The sequence below is a fragment of the Mya arenaria genome, chromosome 3, assembly GCF_026914265.1.
Source record: "Mya arenaria isolate MELC-2E11 chromosome 3, ASM2691426v1".
Lineage (NCBI taxonomy): Eukaryota > Metazoa > Mollusca > Bivalvia > Myida > Myidae > Mya > Mya arenaria.
Genome location: NC_069124.1, coordinates 53153019 through 53176855, shown reverse-complemented (window position 1 = coordinate 53176855; position 23837 = coordinate 53153019). Strand labels below are relative to the sequence as shown.

The window sequence follows — 23837 nt, the reverse complement described above, 5'->3', positions numbered from 1 at the left end:
ATTTTAAACATATTAATTAATATCTAAATACTGGGGATGCAAACGAATGGTAACATTGATATTTGAATATTTGGTTAATCTTTGGATCTAGTATTTGATTACTAAAATACATCTTTTAAAAGTTGTAGTAAACTATTATTGTTTGATAAAGTAACTAAGCCAGGCAATTTGACCCCTCTTTGTTGTAGCTGGTACGTGCGACAGACTCTGAATTTCCCAAAATTGGCCTTTAAAATTCCCCATTTTCAGAAAGAAAATAAAAGCAATACCAGTGGTCGAAATTAACATAAGCCTGCAAGCCCTGCAGTGGTAAAATGTCTTCCGGGCTTGCTTAAATTCTGAATTTTATATAGCAGGGCTTGTTCAAAAATTTGTTGCAAGTAATTAATAGTATAAGAATTCGGGCTTGTTCATCCTCAGGTATAATTTCGATGACTGCAAAACATTTTGAACTAACAAAAAACAAAATCAAATAATTTCAATTCCACTGCATTCATATTTGTAAACAATGCAAAATTAGATTGATTCCTGGTTGACGTTACATGCCAACAGATGGTTATTCCGTAGGACGAGCGGCATCCTTCTTGGATTGACCTTTTCTTAATATAACTATGGAATAACTGACCCAACTCGGGAACTTCTAAAATAATAAAATTGAAACGAATATGGATTTTGATATATCTTTTGTACAACAATAAAGGAAATATTACCTAAAATGCTATACAATACAGTTACATTTCAGAGACTTGAACGTTATATCAAAACATGAAAACAGTTTATTAGACAAAACAAGCACATTTCATTCCATATGAGCAAAATTGTACAGCTTAATTTGCAGCCAAGTGAAGGCCAATTCCTTAAATCCTGAATTGGCATCATCCCCAATGGTTATTTAAATTTAACTGAAACTTGTTTGATGTCCTTTGTCTAATAGCCATTATTGTAAAATTTAACAGGCACTTTTTAGAGTGACCGATGATATGTTCCTAAATGACATATAGCGCGTGTATTGTCATCACATTCACTCCTCTTGCATTAATCTATTCATTGTAAAAAAACAAGAAAAATGAACTCTTTTATACACAACAACAAAGTTGAAGGGAAAAGGTTTATTATTTCATTTATTCAACAAAAAATCATTGAAAATTTGAATACCGATTTTGACATTTGAATACCAAACGTACAATAAAATATTCAAATATTCCTTTGCATCCCTACTAGATACTGCAAAACATGTAAATGATATACGGTAATACCCATACATCTTCCAACATTATTCATTATTCTGTTTGTCACTTAATGATCACAATTTCCACCGTCTTTTGCCATTAAATTTGTGCTTTTCCAACTCTTTCAAGGGACCTTCGGAGGACTCCTGGTTGACTGGATGTTGGTGGCTTTGCCTTTTGGTGGTTTACCCACCCAGATATTGTATTACTGGAAACATGATGTAACACTTGTCAACTTATTCTTGTTGACTTTGATTTGATTTTTATGGCTTTTTGAAAAAATGCCCATTATCAATCAACGCAGTGTGTTTCTTGTATTTTTTCCTTCATACATTACTAGTTCAACCGGCTTGAGGTCGCCTTTATAACCTTATAAGTGTACAATATATAAATAGTATTTTATACACACATAAAATTCTTAATTTCATTGTACAATGAATATTAAATATAGCAGTGCCTTATCAGTCAGCTGTCCGCGATTAGCCAATCAGGAGATTTGTTAAGGCACGTGGGCTTTCAGGTCACTTGGCCTCTCATGTGACCTCTGTAAACCAATCAGAATGGTTCAGCCATCTTCTTTGTTTACTTTGGCATAATAGAAACGTTCTACAATTTAGAACATAGAATCCAACACTCCTGTCATTATCAGATCTGTTGGTATGTGTGACACCATGACTACTGGACTCATTCACTGTGCATCGGCTGATATCTGACCACCAGATGTTTCATTTGGTGAATTTGGAACTGATAGCAATAGGTTTCCTGTGAAGTGGTTTATTGCCACCTTTCTGGTCCTGTAACACACACCAAATACAGTGACATATACATCTGGCTGCTGACTACAACCCTGTATACTGTTTTTTTCCAAACATCTGCAAGTTTTTCTTAAACCCAACAGTAGTATTCTTCACTTATACCTGGTCGCCTGGACAATTTTTATACCCCCGACAAACGAAGTTTGAAGGGGGTATATTGGAGTCACCCTGTGGTCGGTCGGTCGGTCCGTCGGTTTGTCGGTTTGTCCGTTGCAATTTACCTTGTCCGGAGCATAACTTAAAAACTACTGGATGGAATTGGATTAAACTTCATACAATGGTAGAGCATAATGAGAGGAAGTGCAGTGTACAAAAACTCTATTCTTGCCTATTACTGAGTTATTGCCCTTTGTTACTTTATTTGTCCGGAGTATAACTTCAAAAGTACTGGATGGAATTGATTGGCACTTCATACAATGGTAAAGCACAATGAGAGGAAGTGCAGTGTTCAAGAACCATAACTCTACTTTTGCTAATTACTGAGTTATTGCCCTTTATTTGTTTTTTTTGCTGTCATTTTTTTTTTCCAGACATTAACTTGCAAACTACTAGATGGAATTTATTAAAACTTAATACAATGGTAAAGCACAATGAGAGGAAGTACAGTGCACAAGAAGCATAACTCTATTTCAGCTAATTACAGAGTTACTGCCCTTTGTTACTTTTTTTGTCCGAAGCATAACTTGAAAATTATTGGATGAATTTTAATAAAACTTCATACTGTGATAGATCATAATGAGAGGGAGTGCAGTGTACAGGAACCGCAATTCTATTTCAGCTAATTACAGAGTTACTGCCCTTTGTTACTTTTTCTTGTCCAGAGCATAACTTGAAAACTATTGGATGGAATTTAATAAAACTTCATACAGTGATAGATCATAATGAGAGGGAGTGCAGTGTACAGGAACCGCTATTCTATTTCAGCCAATTACAGAGTTACTGCCCTTTGTTTCTTTTACTTGTCCGGAGCATAATTTGAAAACTATTGGATGGAATTTAATAAAACTTCATACAGTGATAGATCATAATGAGAGGAAGTGCAGTGTACAGGAACTGCAATTCTATTTCAGCCAATTACAGAGTTACTGCTGTTTGTTACTTATTCTTGTCCGGAGCATAACTTGAAAACATAATTGGATGGAATTTAATAAAACTTCATACAGTGATAGATCATAATGAGAGGAAGTGCAGTGTACAGGAACTGCTATTCTATTTCAGCCAAATACAGAGTTACTGCCCTTTGTTACTTTTTCTTGTCCGGAGCATAACTTGAAAACTATTGGATGGAATTTAATAAAACTTCATACAGTGATAGATCATAATGAGAGGGAGTGCAGTGTACAGGAACTGCAAATCTATTTCAGCTTATTACAGAGTTACTGCCCTTTGTTACTTATTTCTTGTCCGGAGCATAACTTGAAAACTACCGGATGGAATGTAATAAAACTTCATACAGTGATAGATCATAATGAGAGGAAGTGCAGTGTACAGGAACTGCAATTCTATTTCAGCCAATTACAGATTTACTGCCCTTTCTTACTTTTTCTTGTTCGGAGCATAACTTAAAAACTATTGGATGGAATTTAATAAAACTTCATACAGTGATAGATCATAATAAGAGGGAGTGCAGTGTACAGGAACCGCAATTCTATTTCAGCCAATTACGTAGTTATTGCCCTTTGTTACTTATTCTTGCCGGAGCATAACTTGAAAACTACCGGATGGAATGTAATAAAACTTTATACAATGGTACAGCACAATGAGAAGGAGTTCAGTGTACATGAATCATTACACTATTTTAGCAAATTACAGAGTTATTGCCTTTTTCTGTGTTGTTTTTTTTTGTCAAACTTATGTCCGCACAGTAACTTGAAAACTACTAGATGGAATTTCATAAAACTTCATACAGTGATAGATCATAATGAGAGGCGGCGTTCGGGGGTATTAATCACCTTCAGTGATAGCTCTAGTTGTACTCCTTCACTCTGTGGTTATAACAATGTTTCACTTTGTGGGGGCTTTTTAGAGCCGAAGCATTGGCAGCTTTACTTTACAATGGACTACCAGAAATATGTTGTGTGCCAGCCCTAAAGACCTGGGCTCACACTTGGGCAAGTGCTCTACCAACTGAGCTCCTGGACCACTAACACACCTTCTCAAAACCGTATAGGAAATGGTACCGTGACATTCTCCACTTTTAATTTGTATTTCCCACCCGATTTTCCAGTATATAGAAGTTACATAATCTCAACAAAAAACACAAGTAGGATTTTGAGTACTATACATATACAGTAACTGTCCCTCGTTGGGCGCCAAATGTCAAAGAGTAAAATAAAATGTGCAGCCAGACTAGGGCACGAGCCCAGAACATCCCACAAACAGGGCGAGTGGTCTACCATTTTCTGAACTGTGTGTCTGCTAACACACCTTCTAAACATCAGTATAGGTAAAGGAACCATGACATAAATATATGATAAAATGTTTCTGAATGGAACAGAAGATATTAGCATTTCATATGATTATATAAGTTCCTTTCAATCATACCCAACACTACAATTGTATGCTTTGGAATTGTTTGAATAGAATATGATAATGTTGCTGTCACACTATGATGTTTCTAGAGAAACTTATATTTATAGTGTATGGAAAATCATAAATTATGTCAACATGTCAGCATACACCCCAATTTAAAAGGCTTCGAAAATTCTTCAGCATGAAAAAATTGGGCGTACACATGACGTATACTAATCATATGTCTTTTAACTGTTAGAAACCTATCACTAACTTATATAACTTATAACAGCGTATGGCCAGCATACGTCCAGCATTCACAACGTATGCCTTTTAACATATGAGTATCTTTTGAGAAACCTATGCGCTGTACACTCAGTGTGTTGCTGACGAGCATGTGACATTATGCAGAAATATGGTACCAATCTCTACAGTATCGAATTTATACAGTAGTCAACATCGACATGGCACTGAAAAAAATGAAGAAGACAGAAACCAAGAAGTCTGCCTGGTGCCGAGATAGAGGCAGGAAGAACCCATCTACACCATCATCACCACCATCATCACCACCATCATCATCATCACTATCATCACCACCATCATCATCACCATCATCACCACCACCATCATCATCATCATCATCATCATCATCATCATCATCATCATCATCATCATCATCACCTTCCAAAGCCACGGATTCACCTGCTCGATCTCCTCCTTCCAGTGATGGTTTCTGTGCCTTGCAAAACCCTGGCAAAACGTCAATAATACGCTAGTTGTATGGTAGAAACATGTTTAATAAGTTACTCCATCGTCAGACATATGTCTGAAAATGTCAATATGTGTTGCAGATATGTCAGATAGGTTATATAACATTGTTCTGTACAATACAGAGATATATTTGGATGAGTATACAGGGCGGAAAACTATATTTGACGAGCCATCAGGCGAATCCAATAATATTTTCACAGCTGTGTGCGAGTCCAAATATGTCCCAATGTGGAAATATTTTGTACAGTCGCGTGGTAAAAAATGAGAGTCTACGATTGGACATATAAATTAGGTATATAATAAAGGTTTAATATAGCTTAAAAGTATGTTACTTATAGGTTATCAACAAGTTAGCTGTATAGTTCACCATGAGGCCAACGTATCTTGACGTATAAGTAACCTAACCTCTAATTTAATTAACGTATGTCTACAGTGTAATTGTCTTGAGTATTCCTTATGTATGCCTAACCTATAAATCTGTATTCTGTAGGTTGACAGCATGCATTAAAAATATTACAGCCTCTGCTGACTTCAAGGAATACCAGCTTATACCAGCATGCTTTTAGCATAAACATATTATACCAAATTAATCCATAACTTATGTCAACGTACAACAGATTAGTTGGTGAAAAATCTATGCATCGGCATAAGGTAACACGTTATAGGGTGCCATTAATAGCACCTTTCTGCTAGAATGGAGAATCCATTTACTGATTAAAAGCAATCCTACAAAAGATTGCATTTCCCAGGAGTAAAGATTATGCTTTGTGTTAAATGCATTATTTTTTCTATAAAAGATATAGCACTGTTTACAAATCTGCTGGTTTTCATTATAGCGAGTGTGGTAATATATCTTCAGACCCTTAGAATTAAATGCTCCCATCCATCATTAACACACTGATGACAATGATTCATTTCTGTCATCATTCTGTTTTCATATGTTTTCCTTTATTTTTAGCTGGTCGATTTTTTAAAGATTGAAGGTCAAGGTATTTGTTCATGGCCTTGGTGTTGGCGTCTTGGATGACATTGAGTGTTGTTACTTGTTGACCGCCCTGGCCTTGTACAAAAACTTGAACCTTGGCTAAATCCTGGAAAACATTTAACTTATTTCATATAAGTGGTCATTCATGTGTTTACAATGACAATGTGCATTATAAAATGTACTGCATGTCCAATAATTGAGGCTATTTTATTAATTTTTTCTATAACAAGAGTTATTGCCCTTGAACAAAAAGTGATAAAACAGCATTGGCATCTGCTGCTTCTACTTTTGTTCTGGGCTTTTCATGAAGTGATTTTATGTGAAAGAGTTTGCTTAGACTGTTAAATATACTTCTAAATATAGTAACAATCTTTTTTGCTTGTCTGACCTCATCCAGACACATGATCTAAATTGGAAATATTCCTCGTTTAGACTTTGTTTTACGGAATTTAGGAAGCAACACAATCCTGTGATTAGACATATACCGTAGTAGATAGCAGACTATAAAGTGCTCTCTGACAATGAATACAGCTATTTTTTTATAGAATAAGTTAAATAAGCAGGACAGTTCCAGATCTAAAAGCAAGCAATTACCTTGTTTTTTGTTATGCTGTTGTCTGGAAACCCGTGAAATTCTTAATTGTACAATGCTACTTCAGTTTTTAACATTCAGACAATATATGCAAGAACTTGAATAACAAGCTTCAATATACAAAATAAGTTCTGAATGTCTAAGTTCCAGCCAAAAACTTGGTATTGTAAGTTTTTCCCCCTCATATCTTTGGCTGATAGCACATAAAAAATAATGATTAAACATTCGGTGGTCTCTCGGGGAGAGTTTGAGTGAGCTTTTGAATAGCCTTTTGGTTTTGTTAATAGGCCTTTAGGGACCCATCTTATCAACATAATTATGTTTCACAAATTTGATGATAATCTGATGGGACCGAAAGACAGACAATAAGCAAGGTTATTAAGTATACAACCTTTTTTTTTTGCTTATAAAATATAGGGGGTGGGGGTTTAGTGGGTGATTCCTTATAAGTCACTGATCAAAATCAAGTTCCATGTTATTAAACACATTTAATACAGTTGTTTTAATCTACCAAAAGGGATGAACAAATTTCCAAAACAGATGGTTCTTATGAAGTATTCCGAGTTTAATTTAAAAGAAATGTGCAGAAAACAGCATGTTGCTACCTTATGAGACCATAGTTAATCGCAATAAATCTTTAGCATTCACCAATCATTTAATATTTTTGCTTTTTCAGCTATTAAATACACAGTTATGATATTTTTAATAGTAATTAATATTTTCGATATCACTCAATATTCATGTTTGTGTTACATGCATATGTATTAATTTTGAATAAGAGTGTCACTTTAAAAGAGAAATATGTTGTGAAGTTCTTTCTTAGTCTGTTTTTCAATGAAAATAACGGTTTGGGTATTGTGATAGACTAGATTTCATCACCTTCATTATGTTACTTGAACCTATATTCTTAACTAAAATACTTTCAAGAAATTCTATACTGAAACTTGGTACACATGTTGCTAGAGACAATGGGCTGAAACTTGGTACACATGTTGCTAGAAACAATGGGCTGAAACTTGGTACACATGTTGCTAGAGATAATGGGCTGAAACTTGGTACACATGTTGCTAGAGACAATGGGCTGAAACTTGGTACACATGTTGCTAGAGACAATGGGCTGAAACTTGGTACACATGTTGCTAGAGACAATGGGCTGAAACTTGGTACACATGTTGCTAGAGATGATGGGCTGAAACTTGGTACACATGTTGCTAGAGACAATATGTACATGTAGAGCAAGGCCTGTAACAGTCAGACTTTTATAATTGTTGAATTATGCCATGGAGCTCTTCTTTTACAGTGTCATTGAAAATTTTGTTTTTATTAAGACTGTTTTGTTAGTTGTTCTTACTTTGTTTTCTTGTACATTACAGTTTGTCGCCCACCCGAACTGCCAGCAGCTACTTGCCACCTTGTGGTACGAGGGATGCCCTGGGTTCCGACGCCGGAATATTGTTTGGAAGCTCATTATTACGGTTTTCATCGGGTTTATGTTCCCGATTCTCAGCTTTGTTTACCTCATCGCCCCCAAGAGCAGCATCGGCCACCTTATGCGCAAACCATTCATCAAGTTTATATGTCACAGCTCATCATATATCTTATTTCTGAGTAAGTATTAAATCATCATTAAGTTCATGTCAATGTCTTTTTTGTTTCATCATCAAGTTCATGCTGTTTAAAGGGTCAGGGTTAGGGTCACATGTGTTGAAAAAGGACTTTGTTGGAAACACTGTATTCAATCTCCACATATGTGAACTCTACCGGTGGTAGGTAAAGTATACTGTTTTGAGACCTCTCTGATATTCTCCTGTTGAGATCTACCGCTTTTGAAAAAAAAATTGCATCTTACGGCCAGTAAGGTCATAAAATTGTCATAATGTTACTGCAGTGGTCTGGTCACACATTGCTGAAGGGCATGTTCTAAAACCTGGCCTGGTCTAGCCAGGCTATATTTTATACACATTGAGAGTATAAACACTAAATATACTGGAAAACATTTGATAGACCTTTATTTAGAAATAAAGCTACATGTCAATGTTATGATTTTTTTCTGAGTTTTATTTGGATAAAAAAAAGTAGTTTAATTGAATGCATGGGAATACACTGTATTGAAAACACTTAAGCTTAGCGATTAAAAAAAAATAAGTGTATAGATCTTGGTTTACTAATCGAATCTTAAAAAACATGTGTTCAAATTCAAGTTTTCCATACATATATATTTTATTTTTTACATACATAATTTTTATTTTTATCTTATTTGTGATGATTTTTTGTTTGTTATTATTTATGGTGAAGAAATTCCATCTTACAGTTCATTTAAGGAATGAATTGCAGGGTTGATGTCATTATCGGGGTATGAACGCAATTGGGTTGGTCAATGTGTGTGGAGTCCGAAGGACTCCATGCGTACCTTGACCAACCCAATTGCGTTCATATCCCCGATAATGACATGAACCCCGCAATTCATTCCTTATATTTACACCAATAGTTCATTATTTCATTCAAGAATTGTTAAAAAAAATACTTAATTTCATTTAAGAAAACCTCTCAATAATCCGTTTTTACCCATTCTATAAATAGAACGACCCGACTGTAACCGGAAACATTTTTTCAAATGACGTCACAATAACGCGGGAAAAGATCAACCACTTGAAATCACTTTAAAACGTAAAATTGAAACACTTTTGGCAACAATACATTTAAAATATAATAAATTAACACTTTTAAAAATGTTGATTTATATTTTACGGGACCTGCTGACACAATACAAACAATAACAAGATCAATAGATTTCATGTATATTGTTATGCAATGAATTACGATCCGAACATATCCGAAGATGTTGCGTTCATCGATTGATAAACGCAATTGCCGAAAGGCAGTTCATTTAAGGAATCGAAGTTGGGGTGTAAATATATAGAGATTGAACATCCAAGTTGTTCAAAACTACATGCATAGATTAATTGAAAAAAATGTATAAGAAAATTAATTCAATATGCATTCAAATAAACTACATTATTTATCTAGATAAATCTCAAAAAAGATATTATATTAAACATGCAGAATAATTTTTAAATAAAGGTCTTATAAACATTGTGTTTGCGTATTTTCAGAGCTTGAACTCTCATTATGTATAAAATCTGGCCTGGCCTGGCCTGGCCCGGCCTGGCCTGAAACAAAATGCTGAGTCAGCTGGCCAGGCCATGCCAGGTTTTAGAACAGCCTTGCTGAAGGGCAGAGATTTACACAATGGGTCTGCCATGATCCTGCCAATTAGCATAATCAGCAATGATTGTTTTCATAACATCCATAAAAGGTTGACAATCAATGGAGCTGCGGTGATTTCAAAGCCCTTGATAAAAATATGAAGCCTCTTGATTTGTTCGCACCTCGTAGAAATCATGAGACTAGCAAGCGTTAACCTTCAACAGAGTAAACAAAATTAATTACTTTTTGCCAAATGACAAATGTTTGATAGTTTATTTGTATTATTTTCCTGATAAAAGTTTGTTCTGTAACCACAAAACCATTTACTAACAAAACCATTTGTTAATGCTCTATGTAACGATTTCTTACATCTACAATGTCAGATAATTGAATATTTGGCAATTGCGCTATTTTTGTCAGAAACAATTTAGAATAATGATTTTTTCCTCACAGACAGGGATTTTAAATGTCATTAAGTCCTAAATGTCAGCCTATTAAAAAAATAATAACCAACATACTGCATGTATATAGACCTTGCTGAAGAAGAACAATGTGACAATGCACTTTATTTTGCTACACTCAAAAGGACACATTAAAATAAATATTTTTTATGCATATTCCTTATAACAGTATGGGGGTATTTATTACCTCATGTGATAGCTTTGCCTCATGTGATAGGTTTACAATCTTTTAGAGGTGAAAGGCTTAATTTACTGTACTGGTCATTAGATACTGGGGAGTGATGACCATTAGAGGCTGATGGTCACCATTGCCCAGATCATGTCATTTGTTAATTAATCTTTTTCTCTCTTAGATTTCTTGATATTCCATTAAATATGGTTGTGGCGTGTGACCAATCATATTTAATGGCTTTTAGGCATGAAGAGAGAATTATATTCTGCATTGAAGCCCAGTTTGATACTTTAGTTCTTGGTTACTGTATCAGGACACATAAAACAGAAACAAAAATCAGTACTCAAAACAAAATAGCATGAATTTTTGTCATTTTCGTTTGGTTTTGTCAGCTTAGTTGTGAAAACTCCAGCCCAAGGCTTAGTTGTGAAGAATTGCATTTTAGTGTCAAAATTTCTAAGAAGAGCAGCACTTCTCCCACTCACAAATTCTCTTCCACGTCCATGAATTCTGCAGAATGAATCAGAGAGAAATCTCCTGTTTAATTATAAACTTGTCAGCATTTGTTATTTAAGAGGGTAAATGTCCTTAGAAGGAGCTTCTACTATATCATTGCCCTAGTTCTTGTGATTCAGGACAAGTCCTGTAAAAGGTTTGTCAGTCATTGACATGTAAAAAGATTAAAATACCTACTTGGTCTCAAAATCTGATTACAGGCACACTGGCCAATCCCTAACATTTCAGGGAGCATATTCTAGTGGACATTGCTTGGTAAACTCATGACACATTGAAGGATCATCTAAATCATTAAATGAGTACTTCCATTATCTCGTTATCTTTTGATTGTTCACCGATTAATCCTTCATTATTTAGACTGAGATTTGAGCTCTTTTAAGTTCATTTACTAGCAGAGCAATCATGATTAAAAGTGAACCACGCACTAACATAGAATTGACCATGTATATTACTGTAAATGACTGGGTATTATACGCCCTTTTTTCCCTCAGATTTCGATGCAAAAAAATGCCTGCATATAATACCCAGTAACAATTTTTTTTCTGAGGTCGATTTCAAGCCGAGAGTTTGTTTAGATTTATGTAGAAAGGGATGTTACTCGCGTCATATTGATTGAGTATATACGAGTTAAAACGGCAGTTGAAGATCGGGATCCAGTACGGTATATCGTAAGACGTTTATAATTTAAACAAAAAAAATTTTCGATTAAAGTTATTCAATATTATTTTGAATAATAAATTGAATTGAACAATAATTAAACTTGCATATAAAAAAGCAAAGTTGGGCACTGTCAAAATATTTTTTGTCAGTTGTACGAGAAGGTGTGAAAAACTCGACTGCCTTTAACCTGTTTAACATACCAATACTAAAAACTGTTGCAATTATGGTCTTGTTTTTTCGCACTTTGTCACATTCTTTATTCTTTTCTGTAGGTGTTGACATTTTGAGAACAAACCCATACAATATAATGTTTTTGCATAACTTAACTTTTCATTCTCGACAGTTTATCATTGTGTGGTTTTAAAGATAACCGTCGCCATTTTCACGAAAAAAATAATTTTTGTCACTGTCAACAAACATGGTGGCCGAAAATGCCAGATGTTTTGACATCTTTTCTATGCGTCTTTTAACCAAAAACATAGATTAAAAGTTTTTGTCTTGGACTTTTCACAGATTTTTTTCCCTGCGTCTAATACCCCCTATCGTCTTATACCCAGTCATTTACGGTAATTACTAGGGATGGCAACAAGTACCCGAGTACTTGATCAATCATCCGATTACCCGAGTACCAAAGCACTACTCAAGTACTCGAAAATAAATATTTTTTTTATAAAATTCACCAAATACACAATTTACAGACATAAGTATAAGATCTGGCGCTTTTCCAAGACGACAATTTACGCTCCCTCTTATCCCCGCTGTGTACATAATTGACCCTAATAAATTAATTGACAGTTGCTGTGAGAGTTGCAAACTGTCAACAAAGGGCTCTAATTTGCCAATAGCACTGGTGTCAATTAGTGAAGTTTTGATAGCGATACATATCCTACACAATTGAATTGTTTACCAATTAGAGAGTTTTCACTAAACAATGGACGTTGCCACGCGAATAAGTAAAGACCATTACAGCAATGATTCTCGAATGAGCGTATTTTTTGCAATGATAATCAAAATTGATTGGTGGATATCTTAATTCAGGAATGATGAATATTAATGAGGTAAACAACCATATTTCAGTATGGAAAACTATCACTTTAAATATTATTTTGAAGACTAAACAACAAATTTATAAATAGTTTTCTTTCATTGTAATTCTGAATGTTGTTCATTATTGAGTGTAGTCTCGATCATCTAGGCGCTCCAAGATGATCCGAGCTTTACTTTTAATTGATATTGTAGTTCATATGTAGGAGGTATTAAATGAAACTAAAGGACAAATTAAAAGCATGAATCAACATTTTTTTCTTCTTTTTATTGATTTTTCTGTTAATGTACAGAATTACAGTCATATTTAAAGAAAACAAGACACCAATGTGGCAACGCCGCATAAAGCCGGATTTTTTATTTGACGACGCAATTTTGCAAACCTAGGATTTTTAACCAAAAAGACCCATATTTATATTTATCGGAGACATCGTTCATACAAATAACCTGAAATTGTCTGAGTACTCGAGTACCAATTTTACTATTGTTGCCATCCCTATTAATTACCAAGCAGCAATTTCATGTGAATTACATGTTTCCACTTAGCCTCTGGTATGTTTTATAAAAAATGATATGAAAATAACAAACTTACAGCTATATTCCTTTCCGAATAGAGCGGTCTTTTGCTTCACATTATAACAAAATGTGACGTCACAAACAACATGGTATGTCCACACTGTTAATTACCAAGCAGCAATTTCATGTGAATTACATGTTCTTACAATGGCTGTTTAAAACCAGTTTTGAAACAAGTTATTGTACAACAGTTGAAACCTGTTACTGTACAAAAGTTTTAAAACCAGTTATTCTACAACAGTTTTGAAACAAGTTATTGTACAACAGTTAAAACATTGTATAAAAACATTATATACTTAATCACACTTTGGCACAATGTTACTCTATAGATTTACCGGTCTTGAAAATAACTCAAGTAGCTTTTAATAGGATGAAGGTTGTAATGCTGGCTGACAAATTTGTCAAAAAAATAACCCTCTCATTTTTCTTGGAAAAGTACTCTAATAATATCTTTAAACACATAATGACAATAAACATTACTAATGGGAGGACTGTTGAAGTTATTAGAGGACGTTTCCTAGAGTTGTTTCCGTGATTTCAGTGTCATTTCCAAGAATTGAGGATGTCGTTAGTGTGGCTTTGTCATTAAAGTTGGCTAAAATGTGTAACTTTATTACTGGTTCATTCACCTATTGGGATTTTAGGAAGACAGATCTAATCTCACTAAGCTTATTATATGGAATTTAAAAATGAAACAACTTTGCTAATTGTTAAAGACTCATTGTATGTTTGTTTTCCAAAGAGATTTCTTTTTTTTAAGGCAAAGTTTCCTTTAATATTTAATTTAATTATGTAATATCAATGAAGAAACAAAGTTGATATATGCAATGTTAAATATCAACTTGTGTGATTTACTCCAGGATGAGCCAAATACTTTCTATCAAGGAATCGTTTGCAAGGAATAACCCCACAAACTTGAATATCCAATGAAGGACTCATCGATAAATGAAATAACTTGCCAATGATTCACTTGCATGACACCCTACTGCCCCCTTGTTTCTTTGGAAGGTTGTTAGGCCAAAAAGAAAAATATAAATAACTGAGTTTAGGCTTTAGCTAGGCAAAGGTCTCAAAAATGCTAGGTTTTCCAGTCAAAACATTAAAGAAAACCGAATGCATTTACGTATATTGTGTAAATTGTGCATTCTTTTTCATTCCGGGTAGCAATTAATACAAACCATTTAATCCAATAAACGTAAATGACACACATTTGGCCTGTATCAAGTCATTTACTTATATGAGATTGAATGGTTGGTAATGTTTGTATACAGCAGTAATTAAATCACCTCCCTACAGTACTTTCAGTACTTTGATTAATTGTTAATTGAACTCAAATGGATTTCACAGACAGCAACAACTTAAACTAAGAACACCAAAAATATTCTTTATGTAGGGTCTTAAAGCTGCACTCTCACAGATTGAACATTTTGACAACTTTTTTAATTTTTCACTTGGAACGAGCCAATTTTTGCAAAAAATCATGGAAACCAGTTATATAAGACTGCTGACAAAAATAAAGTATCAGATTTTCATGTTTAAGTTCAAAAATTGATGTTATATGCATTTTTCTTAAACCGTTAGTAACGCTTTAAGCCATAAAACATTAATTTTCGAACGGAAATATGAAAATCTACGATCTGATTTTTTGTAAGCAATCTTATATCATTGTTTTGCAGATATTTACGCAAAAATTTGCTCTTTCCAAGACAAAAAATAAAAAAGTTGAAAAAATGGTATATCTGTGAGAGTGCAGCTTTAAAAAAACCTCTAGAGTCGCGGAGTTTAAATGCCAAGTTGGGTCGGGTTGGCCTTAACACGGTTTTTTTTTAAGACCTTTGTGTGTCATGCACATGAAGTGCAGTCAAAGGCTCCTGAGATTGGCTTAACCATTAAATGCTATCAAGAGCATATAAAGAACTTGTTTTCAATTCTTGCAATCTTGTCATTACCTCCAATATGTTTTCTCCAAAGATCGTCCTCTTGATGTTGCGATTGATTTATGTGTTGTCTGTATTGCTATTGGCTGTTTAGTTAGAGCTGGTTTCCTAGTAACTAATGGTCTGTGAAGCGCCAGGTTGGAAAAAGTTTGCTGCCAGCTTATCTCGCCAACAGTTAGTTATCCTTAAATGGGAAAATTTAACAACCTTCACTGTATTTCATCACTGCATGTAATAATGCTGCCCTCCAGGAAAATTTTATTATGGCTCTATTTCTTACAACAATTTTGTTTGATTTACTCTTGAGATTTCTTTTATTTTACTGAAATCTAAGGGTGGGAGTTAAAAAATAGAAAGTTTCATGAAGAAATTTGAAATGGTTATCACACTGGGAGGAAATCTGAGAGCAATTCTGAAAATACTTCTACATGTTATCGTAACCTCTGAGACCAAATCCAGCTTTACATTTTAGTCTAGCTCTTCTACAAAATGACATGGCTTCATAGGCATATACCTCCACACTTCCTCATTCCCCCTTCCTCTTTTTATAATCTACCAGATATCTGTCCACCAAATAATGCTAACTATTCTGCAAATCTGTGTACCCGTATATAGATTCCAAATATTGAGTTTGCACATTGTACTGGTACCAATTTTTTTTAATCCCTTGAAGTCTGAGAGCCCCGGACACTGCATACTTATAATGGTGGGTTGCCAGTAGTTTTCCATGGTCAGCAGTGAATGTAGCCTGTCAGTTAAGAAACTAAACTGAGTCCCATTGAATAGAAAATCTCTTTATTGACCCTTTCTTTTGTTTTATAAATAGTTGATTACCCCTGCCAGCACATACATATTTGTCTAAATTCCATTAAATTAATAACAATAACATACCTGTTTCTTATTTGTTTGAAGGTTTACATCTCTGTTTTCTAATTAACTTTTCTGTTAGTTAGGCAGCTATAAATCTTTTCAGAAAATATAAAGATACGATTTTTCTATATGTAATGGCTTATTTAGCAGACATATTTTAAATATTGTGTCCCTAAGCCCCCAAAAATAATAGATTATTTTACTGGAAGGCAAAAAGAACAAAAGTCATTGTCATTGTGCTAATTTCATAGGAGGCAGTTAAAATCAATACAGATTCTTCTCTGCGGAACATTTCTATTTATCATGCCCCCCTTCGAAGAAGAGGGGTATAATGCTATGCACAGGCATGTCGGTCGGTCGGTCGGTCGGTCGGTCCGTCAGTAGACCAAAGCTTGTCCAAGTGATAACTAAACAATTCCTGGACGTATGGTCATCAAACTTCACATGAAGGTTGGGCCTGACCAGTATATGACCCCTATTGATTTTGGGGGTCATCGGGTCAAAGGTCAAGGTCACAGTGACCTTTAATGGTAAAATAATTTTAAAGCTTGTCCGAGTGATAACTCAACAATGCCTGCACCCATGGCCCTCAAACTTGACATGGAGGTTGGGCCTGACCAGTAGATGACCCCTATTGTTTTGGGGGTCATCAGGCTAAAGGTCAAGGTCACAGTGACCTTGAATGGTAAAAGGTTGTCCGAGTGATAACTTGACAATGCCTGCACCCATGGCCCTCAAACTTAACTTGGAGGTTGGGCCTGACCAGTAGCTGACCCCTATTGTTTTTGGGGCTCATCGGGTCAAAGGTCAAGTTCACAGTGACCTTGAATGGTAAAAGGATGACCGAGTGATAACTCAACAATGCCGGCACCCATGGCCCTCATAATTGAATTGGAGGTTGGGCCTGACCAGTAGATGACCCCTATTGTTTTGCGGTGTCATCGGGCCAAAGGTCAAGGTCACAGTGACCTTGAATGGTAAAAGGTTGTCCGAGTGATAACTCAACATTGCCTGCACCCAAGGCCCTCAAACTTGACATGGAGGTTGAGCCTGACCATTAGATGACCCCTATTGATTTTAGGGGTCAAAGGTCACAGTGACCTTGAAAGCGAACTCGACAATTCATGGACCTATGGTCATCAAACTTGACATGAAGGTTGGGCCTGCCCAGTAGATGACCCCTATCGACTTTGGGAGTCATCAGGCCAAGGTCAATGTCACAGTAACCTTTAACGCAAAAAAGTTAACAAATCTTCTCCCACTGATATCTCAACAATGCCTGAACCTATGATCATTAAACTTGACATGGATGTTAAGCCTGACCAGTAGATCACCCTTATTGATTTTAGGATTCATGGAGCCAAAGGTCAAGGTCACAGTGATCTTGAAAGGTAAAAGGTTGTCCGAGTGATAACTCAACAATGCCTGAACCCATGGCCTTCAAACTTGACTTGGAGTTGCATCTGACTTGTAGATGACCCCTTATGATTTTAGGGGTCAAAGGTCAAGGTCACAGTGACCTTGAACGAAAAAAACTTGTCTTTGTGATAACTTGACCATGCCTGCACCCATGGCCCTCGAACTTGACATTTAGGTTTCTGGTGACCAGCTGATGACTCTGGATTTTGAGTTCATAGAGTCAAAGGTCATGGTCATAACACACTCTATCCTCACACTTTAATGGTCATAATCTTAAAACTGCCTTAACGGCAACAAATCAGCTGTCATTTCGGTCCATGCATATTTCATTCAATTGTCCATATAATCCTGACAACATGGCGCTCAGGGGGGGCATAATGTTTGACAAACATCTCTTGTTTAATCAAATTTACAAAAGCTTTTCATCCTTGAGCCAGGGAAGTTGTCACAATGGTTGGGAATTGTTGCAACACAGAAGAGGTTCGTTTTCCTTAGTGGACCTGCTGTCTCAAAGTCCATTAAACCCCTGTTCATTTCTCTGGTACAGCAAAGCAATTAACCCCGTGTTCATTTTTCTGGTACAGCAAAGCAATTAACCCCTGTTCATTTCTCTGGTACAGCAAAGCAATTCACCTCATGTTCATTTCTTTGGTACGGCAAAGCAATTAACCCCCTGTTCATTTCTCTGGTACAGCAAAGCAATTAACCCCTGTTCATTTCTCTGGTACAGCAAAGCAATTCAACCCATGTTCATTTCTTTAGTACGGCAAAGCAATTAACCCCCTGTTCATTTCTCTGGTACAGCAAAGCATTTCACCCCATGTTCATTTCTCTGGTACAGCAAAGCAATTAACCCCCTGTTCATTTCTCTGGTACAGCAAAGCAATTAACCCCTTATTCATTTCTCTGGTACAGCAAAGCAGTAAACTCCCTGTTCATTTCTCTGGTACAGCAATGCAATTAATCCCCTGTTCATTCCTCTGGTACAGCAAAGCAATCAACACCCTAGCTGTTCATTTCTCTGGTACAGAAAAGCAGCGGAAGGTGCATTTTTTCAGATTAGATGTAACATAAAATTTGACCTAAATTTTGGACCAATCAAATGCTTTGTTAATAAAAAGTTTGAGTGTCTCTTAAATACTTACTACAATAAACAGAAAACAATAATCATACATGTGTATTTATATACTGTTTATATCATTCAATCAAGGTTGTTTATTCTTTTTTAAGAATATTTCTTGTTTACAGTGATGTTACTTATAATAATTAAAATTTAAAATTTTCTTTCAGCTTTGTTAATCCTGGTATCCCAGCGTGTTGAGATTCCATTCCTGGACAACCACACAGCCTCGTTTGTAAAAGACACGAAAACAGAGCTCCGTGGGGCACCTGCTACATCCATTGAGTGGATGATTCTTGCGTATGTGGTGGGATTAATATGGACAGAGATTAAACAGCTGTGGGACGAGGGCGCGGATGAGTATTGTCACGATATGTGGAATATACTGGACTTTGTCACCAACGCGCTGTATATTGCCACACTCACTCTCAGGGTTATTGCATATCTACAGGTAAGCAATTCTTGTTTGAAAAGAAATAATTCATATAGGGTAAATGCGAAAATCAAGTTAACGTTTCGAGATTAATCATTATGGAATGCTGCTAATATGCACATAGACTATAGGCTGTCCTGTCCGGACTGTAACTTTGTCAGGCATGGGGGGATTTTGAAATAGAGTGCTGCACACAAAGTTGATGATTTGCTAGCAAGCCAAGGGTCACTACATTAAAGGTCAAGATCACACTTTGATGCATATTCAGTGTAGGTTGTGGTGTCTGGGCTGTAGCTTTGTCTGCATGGGGGGATTTTGAAATTAAGCTGCACAGATATTCTGCACATAAGGTGGACATGTTGTGTGCGTAACCCACTTCCCTACCTCAAAGGTCAAGGTCCCACTTTGAAGTTAATACTTATAGAATGCTGCATACATGCACATAGAGCAAAGGTGGTCATATTGGGGCTGTTACAACTTTGTCATGCAAGGGAGAAGTTTTAAATTATCTGATACTGATTTTCTGTGACATGTTGGGTGCAAGCTCCATGTCCTTTGTCCTTATCTCTGGATTATTTGTGTGCCAGGTCTCTACCTCTAAGTTAATCACTCCCCCACACTTCATGGGATCCGTAATATCATCCCCAGCACCCCAGCGTATCATAATCTATATGATACCTTGGGCAAATCAGCTGCAAAAATCTAGCACTGATAAATAATTATAAGGTGAAATCCAGCTGCTTGATTGGTTGCATGAGACACACCTAATGCTGTGCGGAAATGCCGAGAAGTTCATAAGTAATCTCGGTTCGAAATCATCCAATGAGATCACGGCTTACATATAGCAATTAAAAGCAGGATATTGTTAAATATGCCGATAGCTATTCACAAAGGAGATTCTTTCCTTTTTGTCATCGGCTATTTCATTGGTCGGAAAATGCTTATGAATATTCAAGATTTACGAAGTTTCCCTAGCCAATTTGCCCAGAGTATCATAAAGGTTATGATACACTGGGGTGCCGAGGATGCCTGAATATATGCTTCTATTTTATGTCAGCTTTTCCTGAATGTAGGCATATTTCATTGATTTGTCTCGACTCTGGCACTTCAGGGGCATATGTCATAAAGAGTGACAGTTCTTGTGTTATACTTAAAGTTTTACTTTATTAAAATTTTAAGAAAATTCTGAAGAGTGATTGGAAAATTGTGTTATGGCGGATGAACATGACGGGTTGTCATGTCAAGTTCTATATCTATTTAAGCCATAAAAATGCTATTACGTCATCATTAGCAGATATTTCAAAGAGAACTGAATTAAGAATGCAGTTAATGGGATGTGATCATTAGTGCCTGACAAATGAGGTCAAATCAGAATATAGTAGTTTGTTGCTTAATGTGTTAGAACCACGATTTTCCAATTTCAAATCAGTGCAAAAGAAAGGAGGAAAAAATATCTGCCAACTTTCATATTACATTATGATCAAAATATTGCAAACACCCTGTTTTGACCTTAAATGATTGAACAATCTGTCATTTCACTTCCAATTTCAGTTGAAATAAAGAATAAAAATACAAATTGCCATAACTTTATTTTTAATGTATTTTGGGTCATTTATTCTACATATTAGTAAGGCCAATATTAATCAGTTGCTAGATTGTCATCTCATTTTTTGTTTTTAAAATGGCGGTGGGGGGGGGTCGACATTTTATATTACTGTTTCACCGCTGAATATGTGTTCATGCTCTTTCTTTTTGCATAAGGGACCATATACATGTGTATAAGCATTTCTAGACAGACCATGAACACAATCATTACAGGATTCCCCTTTTTTACGTGTGAATGTGCATTGACACAGTAGGTATGAATAAACGCCGTTTCTGGACAGTACCGGACTGATAAACAAACAAGTACAGACCCTTTTTTATTTGAGTCAATAAAATTTCAGGGTTTGTGGAAAAAAGAGGGGGCAGACAGGGATGAAAATCTAGCAATTAATTTAAAGTTGCCTAACAGATTAAGTAGTTCCCTTACATATGGTAACAGCATTGATATCAGCAGGCATCATAATTTAACATTACTGGCATCAATGGCATGAAAAAAACAAATATCTTATTTGAACTTTGCATATCTTAATAATCATTACTTATTTCACTCCACTGTTGCCCCAGGTTCAAAAGGAAAGAGAACTAGGCCGCACAGAGCAGGCAAATCTTCAACGCCGAGAATGGGATGCCTACGACCCGAATCTGATCGCAGAGGCCCTGTTTGCAGCAGCAAATATTTTTAGCTGCCTAAAGCTCATCTACATCTTCACTGTGAACCCCCACCTTGGGCCACTTCAGGTTACACACCACACTTATCATTTATATGTATAATTCTATGTTAAAAAGACAGCTTTGACCTATATTTATGATCTTATGCAGAAAAATCATAGCAGTTAATAAATATGAATTAACGTTTGACCAGAAGGGACTTTGTATTATTGTGAAAGATACTACTTAATGATTTATATTGATGTTATGTAAAAGAAACAACTGTTATACATTGTGTAAAACCATTATAGTTAAATTAATTGCAGGTTATATTTCATTTCTTTATTTCAACTGCAATGGACATTGAATTACTAATTTTGTACCGTATTCTTTTAAAGCAAAAGCTTGTTTGTAATAGTTTTGGGGTATTATTCGACATATTCTTTTTCTACTCATAAACACTTTCATGTGAGTTCGTTTTGTGGACACTTAGCTGGACAAGTGGGTTCCCTCCAGGTACTCCGGTTTCCCCAACAACACAAGCCCACACTCGCTTAACATCGTGACAATGAGATTGATTAATAAAATGTTAAAATATCTTGTTTCACAATCCTTGTAAAATAAATAACAATATCGGGTCAAGTGAGGCGTTAAAAATTGACAATTGTACAACAGATATGTTAAATCACACATAATGCTGGATATTTCTTTCAGATCTCCCTCGGCCGTATGATAATGGACTTGATGAAGTTTGCAGTCCTCTATCTACTGTTGCTCTTCTCATTTGCGTGCGGCCTCAACCACCTTCATTGGTACTACTCAGCTTTAAGGCGGGAGGAGTGTAACGTGCAGGAGGGACACCAGGTGTACACGGCTGATGCAAATGGGAACACCTACCAGATGGACGCAGATCCATGTGATAGGAGATTTAAAAGTTTTGCCAAGTATGTTGATAACAAAAGTTGAAAAGTTTACTGTTACTACAAGGTTGAAAGTTTACCACTTTATATTAGATGTTCAGTTTTTGAAAGGCTCCAAGGGTTTTAATTCCTTCGAAAGGGGGGGAGGGTGGTGAACCCCTCTTTGATTGTGATAATTTCGACAGACATCTTTGTTTATCAGCTGTTAATAAATGCAATTCATCCTTTTGATTTTACCACTGAACAATCATACTTACTTGGCAAAAACCCGTGGTTTCGTCAAGATCATGTTTACCTTGTTCTCAATCCTTATAATTTGGGGACAAATTCCAACTTGGCAGGGGAGTATGTTATGGTTACCTATACAGGTGTTGAGAAGGTGTGTAAGCAGTCCGGTAGCCCAGTCGGTAGAGCAATCGCCCTGATAGCGAGGGGTCCCGGGTTCGAGCCCCGGTCTGGCTGCACACTTTTCTCACCCTGTGACATTGGCACAAGCAACTAAGCATGTTGGCCAAATGTTTACCAATTGACTATGGAAAATTTACTTCACAATAGCCAGGATGAAACAGATGCCCTGTTGTTACAGAGTTAAAATTTGTAACAAAATCACGGTAGTTAATAATTGTGACATCAAAAAGGTTAATGGGGAAAAAATGTTAACATTACAGACGACAACAGGGAAATGATGTTTCTTGAAACTTTCACACCTAATTTCAACAATAAAATTTCGGGACCTCTGGAGAGATAATGAAACCATTGAATTGCTAATTGTATAACAGCAGTGCTGGAACTTTCTTGTTCTCAATTTTCTTGCCAACACATATGGGACTCGTATACTTTAAAATGCAATTTGTGTTTCATCTAACATGGGGCATGAGAGATTGATTCATAACTCATCACTAAGCACTTGGATTATCCTGTTTAAGGCCTTAAATATCCTTTAAGATCTTCCAAGGGACTTCATTCTCCTGAACCCCCAACCAGGGTTTTGCCCTAGACCCACTGGGGGTCTTAGCAGCCACCTGGCCCGAGGCAAAATTTTCAGGTTGATGATTATCCCAGCTTTTATCCATGTTACTATTTATGTATGTCCATTAGCAACATTTATGAAGTGATCCCATGAATTATTTTTTTATTAATATAATTGAGGTACAATTAAGAACTTAGGAAGTATAAATAACTAAACTGATAAGATTATAAGTATCTTCCATGGTTTAGAGTGTAAGATAGGTTCATCCCGACCCGAGCGTAGGGTGTTTTGTGGAAACAAAGTTTACAGAGTTTCCGCAAACCACCCTGGGCGAGGGTTGGGATGAACCTACCTAACACGAGCGGCTATGGTAGAT

General features: G+C 35.9%; 1 protein-coding gene across 2 annotated transcripts in view; it reads left to right on the top strand.

Annotated features, from left to right (window-relative positions):
• Positions 1 to 23837, top strand: part of LOC128228071 (transient receptor potential-gamma protein-like) — an 85832-nt gene that overhangs the window by 49505 nt on the left and 12490 nt on the right. For both annotated transcript variants that reach the window (XM_052939157.1, XM_052939156.1), the window contains exons 4-7: positions 8277 to 8511; positions 19056 to 19336; positions 21488 to 21661; positions 22286 to 22515. In XM_052939157.1, coding sequence (XP_052795117.1) covers positions 8277 to 8511; positions 19056 to 19336; positions 21488 to 21661; positions 22286 to 22515 — 920 coding nt within the window. The remainder of the gene's footprint in view (positions 1 to 8276; positions 8512 to 19055; positions 19337 to 21487; positions 21662 to 22285; positions 22516 to 23837) is intronic.